The sequence below is a fragment of the Arvicanthis niloticus genome, chromosome 3 (genome assembly GCF_011762505.2).
Source record: "Arvicanthis niloticus isolate mArvNil1 chromosome 3, mArvNil1.pat.X, whole genome shotgun sequence".
NCBI lineage: Eukaryota > Metazoa > Chordata > Mammalia > Rodentia > Muridae > Arvicanthis > Arvicanthis niloticus.
Genome location: NC_047660.1, coordinates 95,634,029 through 95,650,901, shown reverse-complemented (window position 1 = coordinate 95,650,901; position 16,873 = coordinate 95,634,029). Strand labels below are relative to the sequence as shown.

General features: G+C 40.2%; 1 protein-coding gene across 5 annotated transcripts in view; it reads left to right on the top strand.

The window, feature by feature from the left end:
- Fhit (fragile histidine triad diadenosine triphosphatase) overlaps window positions 1-16,873 on the top strand; it is a 1,459,653-nt gene that overhangs the window by 364,995 nt on the left and 1,077,785 nt on the right. For all 5 annotated transcript variants that reach the window (XM_076931538.1, XM_034498048.2, XM_076931540.1 and 2 more), the window contains one exon: window positions 14,218-14,306. Coding sequence is in view for 2 of the 5 variants with exons in the window: in XM_076931540.1 (XP_076787655.1) it covers window positions 14,218-14,306 (89 nt within the window). In the remaining 3 variants the exon portion in view is untranslated. The remainder of the gene's footprint in view (window positions 1-14,217; window positions 14,307-16,873) is intronic.

The following is a 16,873-nucleotide window of genomic DNA, read 5'->3' as shown; positions in this document are numbered from 1 at the left end:
GACAATGACAGAGCACTGTATTTACCCAGAATTTGACAACTTAGATGAAATACAACACTATTTAAAAAATAGTTAATTCCTGAAGATGAGCCATAGAAAATAGATAATATAAAAAGCTTATAACAACTAAGGAATCTGAATTCATCTTTTTAAAAAATGGCTAACACACAAATGTGTAGGCCTAAGTACATTCACTGAGGAACTCAATTTTACACTATTTCTTTCTAGTTAATTTTATAAACATATTATCAAGATTCCTCAAAAATTAAAAGCAGTGCAAAAACCAAACAAAAGCTATATCGCTACAACATGTAAACAAAAATTCTTAATGAAATTATAGCAAACAAAATTTGAAACAAAAGAATTATACAACGTGATAAAACTGAGTCTATTTCAGAGATGTAAGCCTGGTTCACTAGTAAGTGAATCGATATAATTTTGGTTGATTATTAAGAAGTTGTTGTGGGTTGCCCTGGTGCTGTTTGTATTTTGATGCTAATTCTGCTTCCCCAAGAAGGGCTGCCTGAGAGGAGTGAATCATGTGCTCAGGTGACTTCATGTGAATTTTCTCCCCATTTTAACTGGTCAAATAAAGGCTAGAGCCAGTGACTGGGCAGTGGAAAGGAAAGTGGAGCTGAAAAGTTTTATGGACAATGCGAGGAGGGAGAGAGGAAGTCTGAAGAGGTGGAAGGAAAATGGAGCAGAAGCACGTGACCTGGAGAAATCACAAGTTATAAGGAATTTCATAGCTGGGGAATAGAGTAGTGTAGTGGTAGATCTACCTAATCTAGGCACATAGCTTATATTCATATTAATTGAGTTGTATTTTCATTGCACAGGATTATTTGGGTTGGAAATTTACCACAACAAAGTTAATCGATATAATTTATCACATTAACAGAATCAAAATAAGAAAAAAATATAATCAATATGAAAGAAGCATCAACACTCATTTTTAAAATGAACTTTCAGAAGTGATGAAATTGAAGGGAACTTCCTCAAGTTGATTAACAGTATCTATAAAAACCCACCACTTATCTGTGAATGACTGGGTAGGCAATATGTTGCCAACTCTGAAGACCTGCGTTCTACCCAGCCGGTATCATGCACCCATAGATATGTTCACACATAAACAAACAAACAAGCAAACCCCATAACTAATATCATACTTAATGGTGAAAAAGTAGCATATTTCTCCCAAAATATTAAGAGGTATCACATACACTTTCAACACAGCCATAGTGACTAATAAAGCCACTACAACTGTTCCAGCTCCTGCCATTAGAGCTAATAGGCACTTGTATAGGATCGAAATTTCACATTGTGGTGACGAGTGACTAAAAAAACAATCTTGAAACATTTCTGGGATTTGATCCCTTTGTCATTATGGTGCTGGAATATAGAGTTTGGAATTACCCTGGAAGAAAGAGGGATTACTGAATGTCAGATTTTACTGAGTGGGGGTATGTAACAATGCTAGTTCCTAGCAGAGAGGGGACTGAAGCATGAACAGATTTCTTGGATTGATTTTGACTCTTAAAATTTTTAATCTTTAATTTTTTTATAAAGCTAATTTCTGTTAAAGGGAAGTACTTGGAAGAGTTAAATCCATTTTTCTAATCCTGGGTATTTTGGAAAGTGAAGAATTTAACTTTTTTTTAAAGGCTAAAGAATAATAAAGATGTTTAGAGTGAAAAATAAGTGAAGTGAAACGGTGCAGATCTGTGTTCTCTGCTACTCACATCACAGAGGGAGGGAGCTCTAATCAGAGCATTTAGGAAGCAAAAGAGGGTGAAAGGCAGACAAATAGCAAGGCAGAGGCAAACATTGATATTTGGCAATAACATGATTTTCTACACAGAAAAAAAAAAACTTAAATGATCTGCAAAGAAAAAAAGACATACAAAACCAATTCCTAAGGTTAGCGAGCAAGCTCAATAGAGTTGTGGAATACAAGAATAAAGAAATAAACCAACAACACTGTGATTCTGCATGGGAGCAAGGATGGCGGACACTGACATTGAAAATATAGAGTAATTTACATTAGTACCATACATGAACTGTTCAGGAGAGTCTAATGAACTTGCATGGCAAGACTGTACAATGCAGATAAAAGATGTAAAAGAAAATGTAAATAAATGCTGGAACACATTATGCTCGTGGTTTTGAGGTCTCACCAGAATAAGGATTGCAGCTATGTCCAAACTTACATGTAAGTTTTATGTCTTTGCTTTTAAAATCTTAGTTTATATAAAGGCAAGATTATGCTAAATGTTATTTGCCCACAAAATAATTGGAGTAGTTAAAACTGTCTTTAAAAAGTACAATGGATTTGAAGGAACCTGTTTACCGCATTTTGAGACTTACTATGATGCAATAACATGAGTATTCATGAAGAAATAGATACGTCATTCAATGGAAGCTCTCCTCAGAAGATGAGAAGACAAACTACAGAGTAAGAAATATTTTCAAACTGTGTACCTAGAAAGAAACAAAGGAACAAAGCCCCTCGTATTGGGAAGACACAAACCAATCCCAATATCAAGTTGTAAAAAAACTGAAAAATGGGTAAAACGTCTTAATATGTCCCCAGAAAATATGCCCACCAACTGGAGACAAGCTTGTGCTTCCAGTGATCTAGTAGCTAACCAAGTGGACCATTCCTCCTGTGGATGCCGCTGAGCAAGGAGCTTGATACATGGGCATAGATGTTAAATTAATTAAAATAGTGCAAAAAAAAAGATGAATAAAATTAATGTTCATGTACTGGAGTCTGACTGATTGATTGAGAGATAGCCTGTCTGAACAGGACCCTGTAAGTTTATATTGCCAGGAAATAATGGCCATCTTAGTTTACATAAGTATAAACCATATTGTTTGATGACGGTGAAGTTGCCTAAGAACTGTTATCAGCATGTGTCCCTGTTGTTAGGCTATTAATGACTATAATTACAAGAGCAGCTTCAAAAGCCAGAGACTGACACAGAAGGGGGATGGGAGGGGCTGATGGTGCAATTCCAGAAAGGATCAGGAATTATCGTCACTGTGAATTAAGTGGGAGTTAAGGAATATTATGCGAACATTGAAAACTTCTAAGTACCTGTGAGAGCCCATTCTTGCATCCTGCAGACCTGGGAACAGTCCTCTCACTCTCCCTTCAGCCTCAGGAAGAAGGCTAAAGAGAGTAGCCCAGGGAATACAAAGGTCAGCAGAACCACAAAGCGATAGCAGGCTTAAGTGGAAGACTCCATTATGGGATCCTGTTCATTCCAGGTCTAGATGGACTCTGTGGTAGGAAATCTGTCCAGCCTTAGAAAAGAAACTTAGAAATACCAATAACCATAGCTCTTCTAAGCCACTCCCTCTAGGACTGTGTGGTCCAGCCCTAATACCCTTATAAACTAGGACTAACACTAGCTACTACTGACATGTAGACCCTCAGCACTCATAGGCACTATGAGCTCAGATTGGCTATAAATATAAAGAACACTCTGAATCTTGAATGCTTAAGATAAAATTTTTAATGTATCATAAATTTTATTACATGTTGAAATATTTTTGATCTATTGGGTTAAGTAAAATGTATCTTAAAAATAATTCCTTAAATGAATAAGAGAACAGATTTCTTCTCTAGTGAAAGCAGGAAACCCAGGTTTGTGCAGCCTAGAACAGCACAGTATCAAACCAAAGGGAATGGCTACTCAAGTAACCAAAAGAGACACCGTGTCACACAGCATATATATGTGAGCTGTCTGTTTATGTGTGCTTTTGTGGCTGTCCTTTGTGTCCATGTGTGACATCAGAGGGGATTCCTGGGGATAAGTCTTTGCCTTCCACACTGTTTAAGAAAGTCTTTCTTGTGTGTTGCCGAATGCACCAACCAGGCTGGCTGGCCCAGGAGCATCTGGGGATCTTCCTGTCTCTGCTTCCCACTTCAACTTAGGCACATTAAAGACAGAATTATTGTTCCTGCCTTATGTGAGCTACGGGATTTAAACTTGGTTCCTCATGCCTGTGTGACAATAGCTTTACTCACTGAGTGATCTCCCCAGCCCTGAGACTCTTCTTTGTTAAAATATTACATACACACACACACACACACACACACACACACACTGCTGAATGACAGAGTAGGCTGTCTTGATATTCATATGAATTCTTTCATATTTGAATTTATCTAGAACTGTTAATTAAATTATCGAAGACATTAGGACATAGAAAAGATGTCATTTGACTATCACTGTGAATTCATCCAATGTGTTTGAATCATTTCTTGAGAAAGAGAATTCAGGATCCACAGTCTAGTAACTATAATCCAGAGAGCTGGAAAGTGTCTCAAAGGATAACAGTCTCATGTACAAGCATGAGGACCTGAGTTTGGATCCCAGGAACTATGTAAAAAGCTGGCCAAGGCCACATGCCCCTCTAATGCCAGCACTGCTTGTGGGCATGTCAGGGAATGGGGTGGAGATAGAAGTATCATAGAGCTTGCTAGCTATCAGCCAGAAGAAGAGAAGGGCTTTAGGTTTGTTGAGGTAATCTGTATCAAGGGAATAAAATGGAGAGTGAAGAACAGGATGCCCTGTGCCCTCCTTTGGCCTCTGCATGGACATGACACAAGTACACATATATTACACATATATTACACTATATACACATACAGAGAAAGAGACACAGACAGAGAAAACAATCAGAGACAGAGAGACAAAACAGGCAGAGACAGATTGTAATTTATACCATTAGTAATTGAATCTGACCATGTTTCCTCATCTTTAAAGCAGGAATCAAAAGAACAGTATTAGTATTGGGAAGGTCCATGTGAATATCTCATGATTCAATGTGAGAAAATGCTTAAATAGTGCTAGACATAGAGCAAGCCTTCTCACGGTGGACTATTGACCACAATCTCTGTAACCACCAGGACAGCCTGTAAGGTAAGTACAGATGGTATCTGACTTGACATGATGTGGCTTAATGATTTTAATTTGATGAGGGTACAAAACCAGTATGTATTCCACGTAAACCCAACTTCAAATACTCAATGGAGATCTTTTCCTGGAGTAGTGATAGGTGGGTATGATTCTCTCTCTTATGCTTGGCCTCAGAAGTGAACCTGGTCCCAATCAGCCATGAGACCATGAGGGGACTGTGTCGCTAAGCTAAGTCAAGGCACTTTCTACTTAAGGTATACTCAAATGACATCTTTCCTATGTCCAAATGTCTGGAATAATTTAATCAATAGTTCAAGATAAACTGGAAAATGAAAGAATTCATATGAATATCAAGACAGCCATTCAGCAGTGTGTGTGTGTGTGTGTGTGTGTGTGTGTGTGTGTGTGTGTGTGTAATATTTTAACAAAGAAGAGTCTCAGGGCTGGGGAGATCACTCAGTGAGTAAAGCTATTGTCACACAGGCATGAGGAACCAGGTTTAAATCCCATAGCTCACATAAGGCAGGATCAATAATGCTGTCTTTAATGTGCCTAAGTTGAAGTGGGAAGCAGAGACAGGAAGACCCCAGATGCTCGTGGACCAGTCTGCCTGGTAATGGACTTTTCCAGAATCCACTTGTGATGGCTTTTCTGGAATCCATACCCACCATAAGCCAAGGAACATCTGTAGTATTATCTTAGGCTTAGAGAGGAAACTACTGTCTGGGCCCTGAAAACCTGTGCTATCATGCCTCATAAATCATAGCCCCTTGTTGCTATAAGCAGCTTTCTGGTGCACTTTAGGGGTTTATCACACTTGTATACAGAATATGTTGCTGAGGGCTGGGTTCTGGGTGGGAGTTTTTATGCTAGAATCCTGATCTCACCACTTCAGTTGGTGGACATAGGTTATCTGCTCTCTACAACTGTGGTCAAGACTGTCTTCCCAAGATTCATGTATTTAAGTTTGGTCTGCAGCCCATGGTTCTGTTCGGCTGTCCTGGAGTCTTCAGGATGTGAGGTCTAACTGGGAGAAGTTAGGGCATTCAGAGAATGTCTTTGAAAGGGATATGGGCACACAAGCTCCCTCTTGCCTGTCCTTTTCCTTCTCCGCTGCTGTAGGTGCACAGTGGTCCTTCACCACACGCTGCCACTGTGGTGCACTGCACCGCCACTGGCCCAGAGTAACAGAGCCAAGTGACCACCACCTCTAGGACCATGAGCCACTCCATCACAGGGACTCAGATATTCAGTTCCAGCCTGGCAAAGCTGCTTAGCATGCTCCTTACCTGCTGTTCTGTCACATGGTGTGATGGAGGTTCCTCTCTTAAAGGTTATTGTGCAGGAATGAACCAGCTGCTGGAAAACCCTCCGCATACCAAATGCCCTGTATTTGTTAATTGTTATGCTTGCTGCTTTTTACTCTAAGCATGAACTAGACCTCAGAGCTCCTTGGTGGTTGAGCTAAGACTGTAGGCTCTTCTCAGTACCCTCTCTACTTTGGTACATAATTGCTTAGTTCTCATTCATCTTTTCAGAGACCAAATGGAGAAAGGCAGAGTTGTTAGTGAAGATTTCCAGAAGAACATTTTATAAGGGAGGGAAAAAAGCCTTTAACTGCCAAGTCCAGGGATTTAGGATGTGGCTTGGTGCTGAAGTAATTGGCTCTCTTAGTCTCGCATTAGAAGAGATTCTTTTTCAGAGTGTAAGGTTGAGAAGTATGAGGGGAACTCTCACATTCTGGTAATTGCTCTAAGAGGTAACTTACCTAAAAAAAAAAAAAAAAATGTTATTCAGCTGCTGCTCCTTTCCCCCTGTGCCTTCTGAGAATCCTGTCAACCATCCTGAACCACCCCACTCTCTCCCTCTCTCTGAATTTTCTCTTTAACTAGTTAACAGTTACCTCAAGTACCACTGCTTAACGTTCTCTGTGCAGTTTTAGCAATTTGTTGGGGTGAGTGGTGTGTACACGTTAGCACTGGAGAGTTTTTTAGGACAATGCAGAAATGATTTATCCATCAAGATTTTATATCTGCCAGAGAATGAAGGCATAATGGAAGCTACTTGAAGCACGCTGTACACTGCTTGTGGCTGTTAAATTACTTTAGCACACAGTAGATTGGCTGCGCTAGGGTGGCCAGAGATTAATTCAAAGGGTCCCATTAACATGTTGGCTCTAGGATGAGATATTTAATATTTCTTCAGCTGCAGTGTGTGTGTGTGTGTGTGTGTGTGTGTGTGTGTGCGCGCGCGCGTGCATGTACATGCATATACAAGGAATCTGTGTATGTGTGTGAATTGAATTGAATTAGTCATGAAATAAGAACTTTACAGCACTCTGGTATTGAAAAAATTCTTTTAAATTCACTTCTGTCTTCCTGATAGTTAACCAGACAAATCATTTGATAATTTTGTTTTCCCTGTGCAAGGAAAACAAAAGGACAGGCAGGGTTTTCATTTGTCTTTTATGTCTTCCCCCAAACCAAGAAAACATTAGGAAATTACAAATATATTCTCATTCTGTCATAAAAAAAAAGTCTAATGTTTCCCTCCATCAGGTGCCAGTTCAAACTTGGACATTTCTCTTGGTTTTTCTAGCACTAGAGTAACAAAGGGAAATATTCTAATATTAAGACACATTTCCAGATATAACTAATGCTGTCTTATCATGGGAAAAAATAGTTTCTCATGTATACATAGAGATGCTCAAAGATGCTCTGAGTTCAGGTTCAAACACCACCACAAACCTAAACAATGAAGGCCATTTATGGTGGGATGCCCAGGAAGGCCATGGTAAGCAAAGTGAGGTTTCCTGTGTAGATTTCTTTCTGTGGTTTCAAGGGGTGCACATCTTCAAGGATTTAGAGGAAGTGAACTTGATCACTGAGTCACTCTATCAACATGAATTTCTCCTAAAAGTGTTTCTGTTGGCTTGTAATCTCCACAGTAACTAATCTCTCATTGTAGATAAATATTTGCCAAAGATATATCACTATTGGGACAATGCACGCTGGTGTCCTATAGTCGCATTTTGTGGTGGAATTTTGGTCTGATTGGATTTCCCCATTCCTAATGCACCTGAGTTGTGCCAGGAGGCTTGTGTTTTTCAGTCTTCACTGAGCAACTACTGTGAAAATTGCAAGAGGCACATTGGAGCATTTTACTGTATGTTAGGACCAGGGTACAGTGACACATGTATTTCTGTGCCCCTTTTCTCCCCTCCCCTCCCCTCCCCTCCCCTCCCCTTCCTCCTCTCTCCTCCTCTCTTCTCTTCTCTTTTTTCTCTTCTAACAATTTGCAAAGAATCTGTGGCTATTATATCCATGTATTGTATGTAACATAATAATGAACTAGGAAGTAGAAATGTGAGTGTCTACTAGCAGTATGAGTTGTTAGGTCAATTAAATGAACGAAATCTGATGTAGACATCTTGGTCAGGAAGGCATTGTTTGTCCTCTGAAGCTCTGGTAACCTAATGGGTAATGGGAAAAAAAAATCATAGCACTTTTTTTTTTTTTTTTTTTTTTTTTTTTTTGCTTTCTTTTTGCTGGTGCTATTCCTGCACATTCTAGGACAACCTGGGCTACATAGCAAGTTCCAAGCTAACCTAGAAAAACTTTGTCTCCAAAAATGATAGTAACATAAAATAAATAACAGGTGGGCTGTTTTGACCCCAAGATGAATGCTAACTGTAGCATACTTCTCAAACACAGGAATAGGTGTTGAGAAGTAAGTGTGAGACCAGGTTCATCTCTGTCTTGGCTGGTGTTCCTCTGATATTCAGCAGTATCTGGTCACTCACAGAAAGTTCTCCTAAATCTGATGACTTGTATGGTTTTCTGCTGACTTTGAGCAACAGTGAGGAGGGGCTGTGTTTGTTTTCTTAGGAAACCATCCTCCTGTTGCTTGCTTGCATCCTTCTTACTCACCTGGTCCTGGATCTAACTCAGTAGTTTTTTTTTTTTTTTTTCCATTTGTTTGTCTAGGACCAATACACTCTTTTCCTCAGTCATTCTACTTTCAGCTCGAAAGAAACAGAGTCATCCTATTTGACCAGTGTCTGCTTGAATAGCTTTCTGGAGATTTATTATTTTATTATTGTTTCAGAACACCAGACCCCAGCATTGAGTCTGACACTATAATTCAGTAAATAGTTCATTAAAAGAATGAAAGTAATCAATCACCAAACAATGCAGTATGTGGTGTTTTAAATGAACCTTGAATGGCAATGAGGATGCTAGGTGGGAATGGAGATCTGGTTAAACATAATGATGGTAACTCTGATGAGGACAGAAGGTGATGGTGATGTCTGTCCTGATTTTAATCATGTTGCACGCCCCTTGTATGACTCATTCATGAAATCCCCTAATAACTTCTTTGAGAAGGCAGAGTTATAAACTTAGCTTACCAATGGGAGCATTAGTGTGAAGACCAATGGCTTGGGTCAAGCCCTGCGCCTGTTTGACTTATAAGTCTCAGGGTCCAAACCCATATCCTTAACTGCAATGCAAGATTGGATCCTATTTTGCTACAAAAACATTCCCAGGCCTATAATCTGGCAGAACAGATTAGGGTGTCTTCATGTCTCAAACAGTGTGACAGTTTAACAACTTGGAATAGCTTCATCGTCCATCGTTTCACAGTGAACCCTTGGCTGTGTTTTTATCTAGAAATGGGAACATAAAACCAAAGGCCAACGGACTCTTCATTTTCATAGGGATGAAAAGCATCACCCATCCTGTTAGTAGGAATGGCCCCTGCTGAGAGCTCTCTGCTGTGAGCTTGTCTGTAGAGATGCAGCAAGCTCGGTGTTAGTCAGCACACACAACATAATTATGAACACTTAGGCAGATAAATTAAACTATTCTGGGTAGAAGCAGCTCTGAAAAGTGTATTCTACATGTGTAAGCATGTTTTGCATTGTCCAAGTGAAAGGCACAAAATTATACACTTACATTTATGACTTATTCACAAATCTCCCGCTGCCTTGTTTGTTTTCCCGTTAGAAATCAATCCAAACCATTTGTACAAATCGATCTGTATAATGATACACAAAATGATGGTTACTGAATATCGAGACTATGACATGAGCCAAACAGTTGAGGCAAATCCAACATTTGATTGGTACCTTCTGCTTCGTAGCTGCCTGTGTGGCAAGACCTGGTATGGTCTAGTACTCAAGGGTGTGCTGCCTTTTCAATGTCATAAACTAAGGCCTCTAACGTATGCATGTATACAATGCACTTTGAAACAAATGGTATCTATAAGTTCAAACTCGAAGGATCAGGTCAGGCTTGCATTTCGTGATGGTGAAATTTTCTGTAAAGTTTTTCTCCTCTGTGGAATCCCCCTCCAGGAAGACAGGGACCCTTCTTCACAAATGCAGGCCCTTTGACAGGTGACCCCCTAGGTTCAGAGAGGACCTTTTGATTATGAGTGACCAAAATGAGTTATCCTCAAAGCAATCTCATGTTTGAAAGTGAAGATTCTTCTTTATAGGAGGAAAAAACCTTGTCACCAGTCCTAGAACATGTAAGGTTACTAATGAACATGCTGCAAGCAAAGAAATTTGAAAAAAGCAAAATTGCTAAGTCGGCGGAGGACTAATCAAGCATATTGTTCCCTTGATTCTAGAAAATTGCAACAAGCATTTCCGAAAGGTTGGAAAGATGTCCATGGAATACTTTTTTGGTTTACTCTGTCAGCAAACCTGCGTTTCTCTCTTCCCTTTGGTGTTAGTGGCTCTAAGAATTGGGGTAGGGGGAGGGTGCTGGCTTTCCATGATCCACTGGCACAGGGCTCCTTGTCCCTCTGGATGACATTTGTTTCCCTGTGCTGGATGAACTTCTATGCTGTTCATATGCTGAGGCAGCCTGGAATGAATCAATCTTGCTCTCTACTGATAACTGAGGCAGAACTGTGGAGTGGGTATAAGGCGGTGGTAGAACACTCACCTAGAATGTCTGAGGTCCTGGCTTTCATCCCCAGCACCACAAACAAAATAAGCAATGAGGAAAGTAAAGCTACGTTAGCAGAATACCCCACAGTTTGGAATTTTGTTAAGAGAGCAAACTCTTATAACCAATTTAAATGCACTCCAAGACATGCAGAGAATACTGTCCCTGACCCTTTGTGACTCTGGCTGGTCCTCCCTTACCCTTCCTGACCCCTCCATGGCCCTCTCTGACCCTCTGTCACCCTCTCTAACTTTCCCTGACCCTTCCTGGCCCTTCCGGGCCCTCTCTGACCTTCTTTGACCCTCCCTGACCCTCCCTCAACCTCCCTAACCCTCCCTGGCCTTCCATGGCCCTGTTTAACCCCTCTAACCCTCCTTTGCCCTCCCTGGTCCTCCCTTGTCCTCTCTGACTATCCCCGGCCTTTCCAGACCCTTCCTCACCCTCTCTGGCTCTCCCTGCCACCCACCCACCCAAACTTGCTTCCTTCCCCCACCTTTACTCCCTCTTTCTCCTTGACCCCACTTCTCTCTTCCTTTTGTTTCCTTGCCCTCTCCACTCATCTTTCCTCCTTTCTTTTATTTGAAAAAATACAAGTATACTGTACAAGCAGGCACAAAAAATGAAACCATAAACATCCAGATTTCCAGTATTCAAAACAAGCACCTTCTCATTGGGCAGATTTGCTTTCAGAGTTTTGCTTTATTTTTTCTTTCCCTTTTCTTTTAAAAAAGCTTATTGGTGGACCTAGATTCCCTATCATTTCCTGTCTTTTCTTTCACTCTCTATTCTCTCTGACATATTTACTTCCTCCCCAAATCCTGTGAATCTGGGTGTGTTCCAATTCATTCTTTGTATTTTCCCATATGTGTGTGAGTATCCACAAGAGTATCTGTGATTGTGTTTGTGAGCTTCTAGTTCTTTTTGTTGCTTAATAATTATTTATGATGTGAAATGTATACTGATATATGTATATAAAACCAACCAATTCTCTTTAAAGACTGTTGCATACTACATGCGAAGCAAATTTTACTTACCCATTTTCTTTTTGGGGGTGAGTTTTAGATCATTGCAAAGTTTTGTTATATTAAAAAGTGTTATAATAGTCTTCTTAGCATGTACCTCCTTGTATGCATGCTTATCGAGCCCTGCACATCTGCCAGGTCGAATCACTATGCATGGAATATGCAATACTCCTTTTGATAAATACTATAAAAGCTCTCACTAGAATAATGTTCCAATTCATGATTCTGCCAGGAGTAATTGGAATATTACATTATTTTCCTCACATCTTGGACAACATTGAATTTTGCCAGGCCTTTTCATGTTAACTACTTGGGATGGAAGGAAAATGAAATCTTATTATTTTAATTTCCATTTTCTTGCTGACTACTGACTGAGTTTCTTAAGTTCAAGATCCATTGTAGTTTCTTCTTTGAACAACTCCCATTTCTCTGTTGTACTTCTCTCCGTCTTTTTCTTTACTTTAGGAGTTTTTTCTTTTTAAATAGATTCTGTTTTTTTAATTACATGTCTGCTAAATATGTCCCCTGTGTGTTTGGCATGACTGGCTCTTAGGGAGATCACTTCAGATGGTTAGTACAGTTGAATTGCCTTGCTATCTAGTTTAATCCTCAGCATCATTAAGAAGTCAGGAGTATAACTCTGCCTCCAGTGTGTTGCCAGTCATTTGCATCTTGCCTTCTGAACATATAGCCTAGAGCTATCTAGTCCCCTATGTCCACACAGACTGGCTGCAGTTTTCCTCTTCAGGTTTCTGTAGGAGATTTCTTAGTGGTCTTCAGTTTATTCTCACCAGAAGAGCAAGGGAGACCTTACTACAATATAAGCCAGCCTTTGGTCCAACTCAACTTGAAACCTTACATTGGCTTCCTACTCTGCAGCAAATCAAAGCCTGAGTGATAGCAGTGGTTCATTGTTCTGAACTGCTGCTTCCTGCTTTCTCATCCCATGGCACTCTGTCCTCTTTTTGGCAGCCATATCAGTTTCCCTTCCAATGTATCATCATTCCCAGGCACATCTGTACCCTCTGCTTGGAAAATGTCTTTATTCAAAGCTGTCTTTTTGTCTGCTTTCTGCATCTCATTCGGGTTTTGCCTGAGATGTTTATTCCTAGTGAGATCTTTCTTAATCTTCTTGTTTAAAATCTCCCCAGATTTTACTGTGCTCATTTCATAGGGCAACACTCAAAACATACCACAAACTGAGAAGCTTGAGATGTTTTTTTTTTTTTTTTTTTTTTGAGGGGGGGGGGTCTGGCAGCTCTTGAGACATTCTGAAATCAGAATGTCATGAGGACCATGTTCCAAGGGGAAAGCTCCCTGGGAATAGATAGGTTGGGGGTATGGGGGTGGGATTCTACCTCTTGCTGGCTTCTGGTGGCATGCTAACAAAACTTAGCATCCCTTGCCTTGCAACAGCCTCAACTTAGTTCTGTCATCCGGGCAGTCTCCTGTTGTGTCACTGTCTTCACATGGTCTTCCTCTTAGATGTAAACCACTCCTGCTGAATTTGATCCATCCCATTCCATAATGATACCATCTTAGTCTTTGTCCTTAACAACCCTATTTCATTCTCAGGACCTCAAAAATTAGAACTCAGTCTCCTTCTCTTTCTCTCTCCCTCTTTCCCTCTCTCCCTCTCTCCCTCTCTCTGTTGGGGCAGGGGAAGATAACATTTACCAGAGCACTTAGCATCATTAATTACTCAAGCACATGCCATATTTATTTTATTTGTCTCTTTTCCGTCTATGAGGATACAGGTAGAATGTGAGACTCTTATGTTCAGAGATACAGAAAATCCTGTGTGGTAGCTCTGTAGCCTCTGTAAATATTTGCTGGATAATGGATAAATGATTTCAGTTTCATTATGAGCAGAGCAAGTATCATGATATGGAGCAAAATAATTAGATTTTATAAAGGAAATAATGACTCTTCTAAAAATCCCAGAGAATGAACTAGTGTCTGTGACTTTAGATTTTATGTGTGTGTGTGCATGTGCGTGTGCGTGTGCGTGTGCGTGTGTGTGTGTGTGTGTGTGTGTGTGTGTAGGGGGTTAGGAATCAGACAGGTAAAGCACCACTCTGGCACTGCCTTTGTGAGGTACTATATGAATCACAATCACTCCTCTGAGCCACATCCTCCTCCTGCACAGTAATGACAATGGTTATGGAAGCTGCACTATGCTATAGAGTCCTTTAAACAATTCCTAAGGCAGGCATGCCAGCTCAGTGTTCTTTACAGTTGCATTTCATGACATTGTGTCTAGAAGCTGTCCAACTGCCACTGAAATGGCCTTCTTTTTCTTTTTAGGTGTTCTGGAACAACCTGCTCTGTCACACCTTTGCAGAAACTCTCCATCCTGCACTGAGGAGGCCAAGGAGGTGGTACTCATCTGTACGGTAGGGTTTGTTTTATTTTCAAAGAAATTTTATTTCTTTGCAAAGAGTGTATAAAATTGACCTACTATGGGGATGCCCATACTGCATTAGTCACATTTTTTTTGCATATAAATAGAACTTTTATAATGGTAAGAGTTTACAGCTAGATTTCCTTAGAAAATTTACCTTCTCTTTGCTCCTGTTTGTAGCTGCCACTTTACAATTGGAATATAAATATTATGTCAGCTAAATAAAAGAATGATGGCTTCACTTTCTGAAGAATAGCATTACATTCGCTTCCCATGAAGTGCAGCTGCACTTGTACTGGAATGACGTGCCGTTAGATTGTTCTTCCCCCACTAGATAGGCACACATATTTGATAATCTTTATGTATAAAAAGAAAGGTTAAGTAGTCACTAAGTCAAGTTGTAATGTCTGTGTGGCTTTGAGGATGATGGCAGGATCCAGATGCAATTAGTAGCAGCTGGAGGAGGCCTCTGTCAAAGGATGTGTCTTAAAAGAGTGGAGGGATGGTGTGGGGGTTGTGAAAGTAAACCTGGTTGAGGAAGAAGTGGGATGGAGCAATCGTGAAGCACCATAGGCACCTTACAGGATAGACAATCAGATGATCAGGCAAGCCTCCCAGCACACTGGTAAGACTGAAAAAAGACCTGAGGCCAGGGTTGTGGCTGCTTCCCCTGTCTTCACAGAAATTTGCCTGGGTGATCTGGCCCCTTCACTATAGGCTCATGGGCAGATAAGTCAGACTTGGCTAAGCAACCATGTTGTGTTCCTATTTGCCCTTGAATATATAACTATACCCCAACTGGCTGAAACACTATATATAAGCTTATGTATTAAACAATAAAAATAGATCTGCACTCTGATGTCAGTCTCTGGAGTCTGAATCCCAGGAATCTTTGTAAGCTCCATCTCCACTCCTGCCCACCCCCTATCCCTGTCTCCTGGTCCCTGTTTCCACAGTTGGTCTTGCTCAGAGATGGCTCTACTGGTACAGAATAGAATTGTAAATGATAAATTTCATTGAGATACTTAAAGACCAAGTAGAGACATCCCTTCCCTTTATGCCTGAGTGTTTTCTCTGGGTGAGTGTTATATGCATCTTAAAAAAAAAAAAAATAGCTGAAGGAGAAGAAATGAACTGACAAACCTCAGAAGAAAGTCTCTCAAGTCATAGCAGTTAGGCTTGCTGGAGGTGGTGGCCCTGCCTTCTCTCCAATTTTCTCTTGCATGCCTTCCTTCCCCATGGCAGGCTGTAGGAACCTGAAGCTCTTTCAATTTAAAGCCAGCCATAAAACCTAAAAAAAATTTGCAGTATAACTGCTCCACCATGCTGTGTGTAAGACTGGCCTTTCATATTTTCTGACCCACCATGTCTAACAGTGGTCAGTCATAAAACTCATTCTAGAAGTAGTGTGTTCCAAGCCTAGTAAGTGGAAAGGCATACAGGAGAGCCAAGAAGTTATTGTATCCCTAGGCTTTGCTCAGGTCCCCTTCTCAGTCTAGTAGGTCTCAAACCTTCATGTAGCAGACATGTGTTCATACACATATGCTAACACACACACACACCACACACAAGCATGTGCCTTGGCCCCACAATTCTAATCTGATCATTTCCCCCAGCATGTGGCCAATGATTTATACTATTTTATTGAGTTTTAAAAGTATTTACTTGCATATTTATAGACAAGTGGAGAATATGAATATATATATATATATATATATATATATATATATATATATATATATATATCCCAAATTGGCCTCATATATGCTGAGCAGCCATGCCTGGCTTTGAGCTCACCATCAGCCTGAATTCTAGTATCTCAGACATGTGCATGTCTCATGGCAGGCTGTGCTCAGTGAACTTTTCTTTATAAACACCCCTGTTCATTTCTGTCATTCCTTCTTATGTTTCCTCCTTTAATAATATTTCCATGTCTAGGTCTTGGCTATGTGTGTGTAAATTGAACTGCTTGAACCAAAAGACAAAGACACCTACACCTTGTCTTATTTCCAGTTAAGACCCTATCTCCTGTATCCACTTCATCTTGTACACCTATCTGTCTTTGGCTCTGCTTGCTTTCCTATCATTCCGTAATCCTCTGAAACCCATGGGTTTATGCAAAGTTTATCAAATTGGGCAGAACTGCCTCTAGAGTGTATATATTACTGCTGGACATTGTTTTGTTAACTAAAAGTCTTCACTAAATCCATGGCAGGTGAGACAGGCCTCCCGTTTTCACTATCTAATGCATCTGACTTCTCCCTAGTAGATTCCTTGTATATCCAGAATACTTACCTACTAAACAGACAAGAAGTGCAATGACTTAACAAGAGGCACTGCCTGCTCCTTTCCCGTGAATCTTTGAGCATAGCCTTCAGTATTCTTGTTCTGCTTGGCATTTTAACACTGCAAGTAAAGCTCTTAAAAAATGAAAGCTGGCAATTATTGGGAAGAGTAATTAAAAACGAGTGATTTTCAAGGCTTAGAAACCTCACTTATTCATCTGTACTTAGAAAGCCTTCTCTTTTTCTCCTAACAATAAAGGACAATGTCTAATCA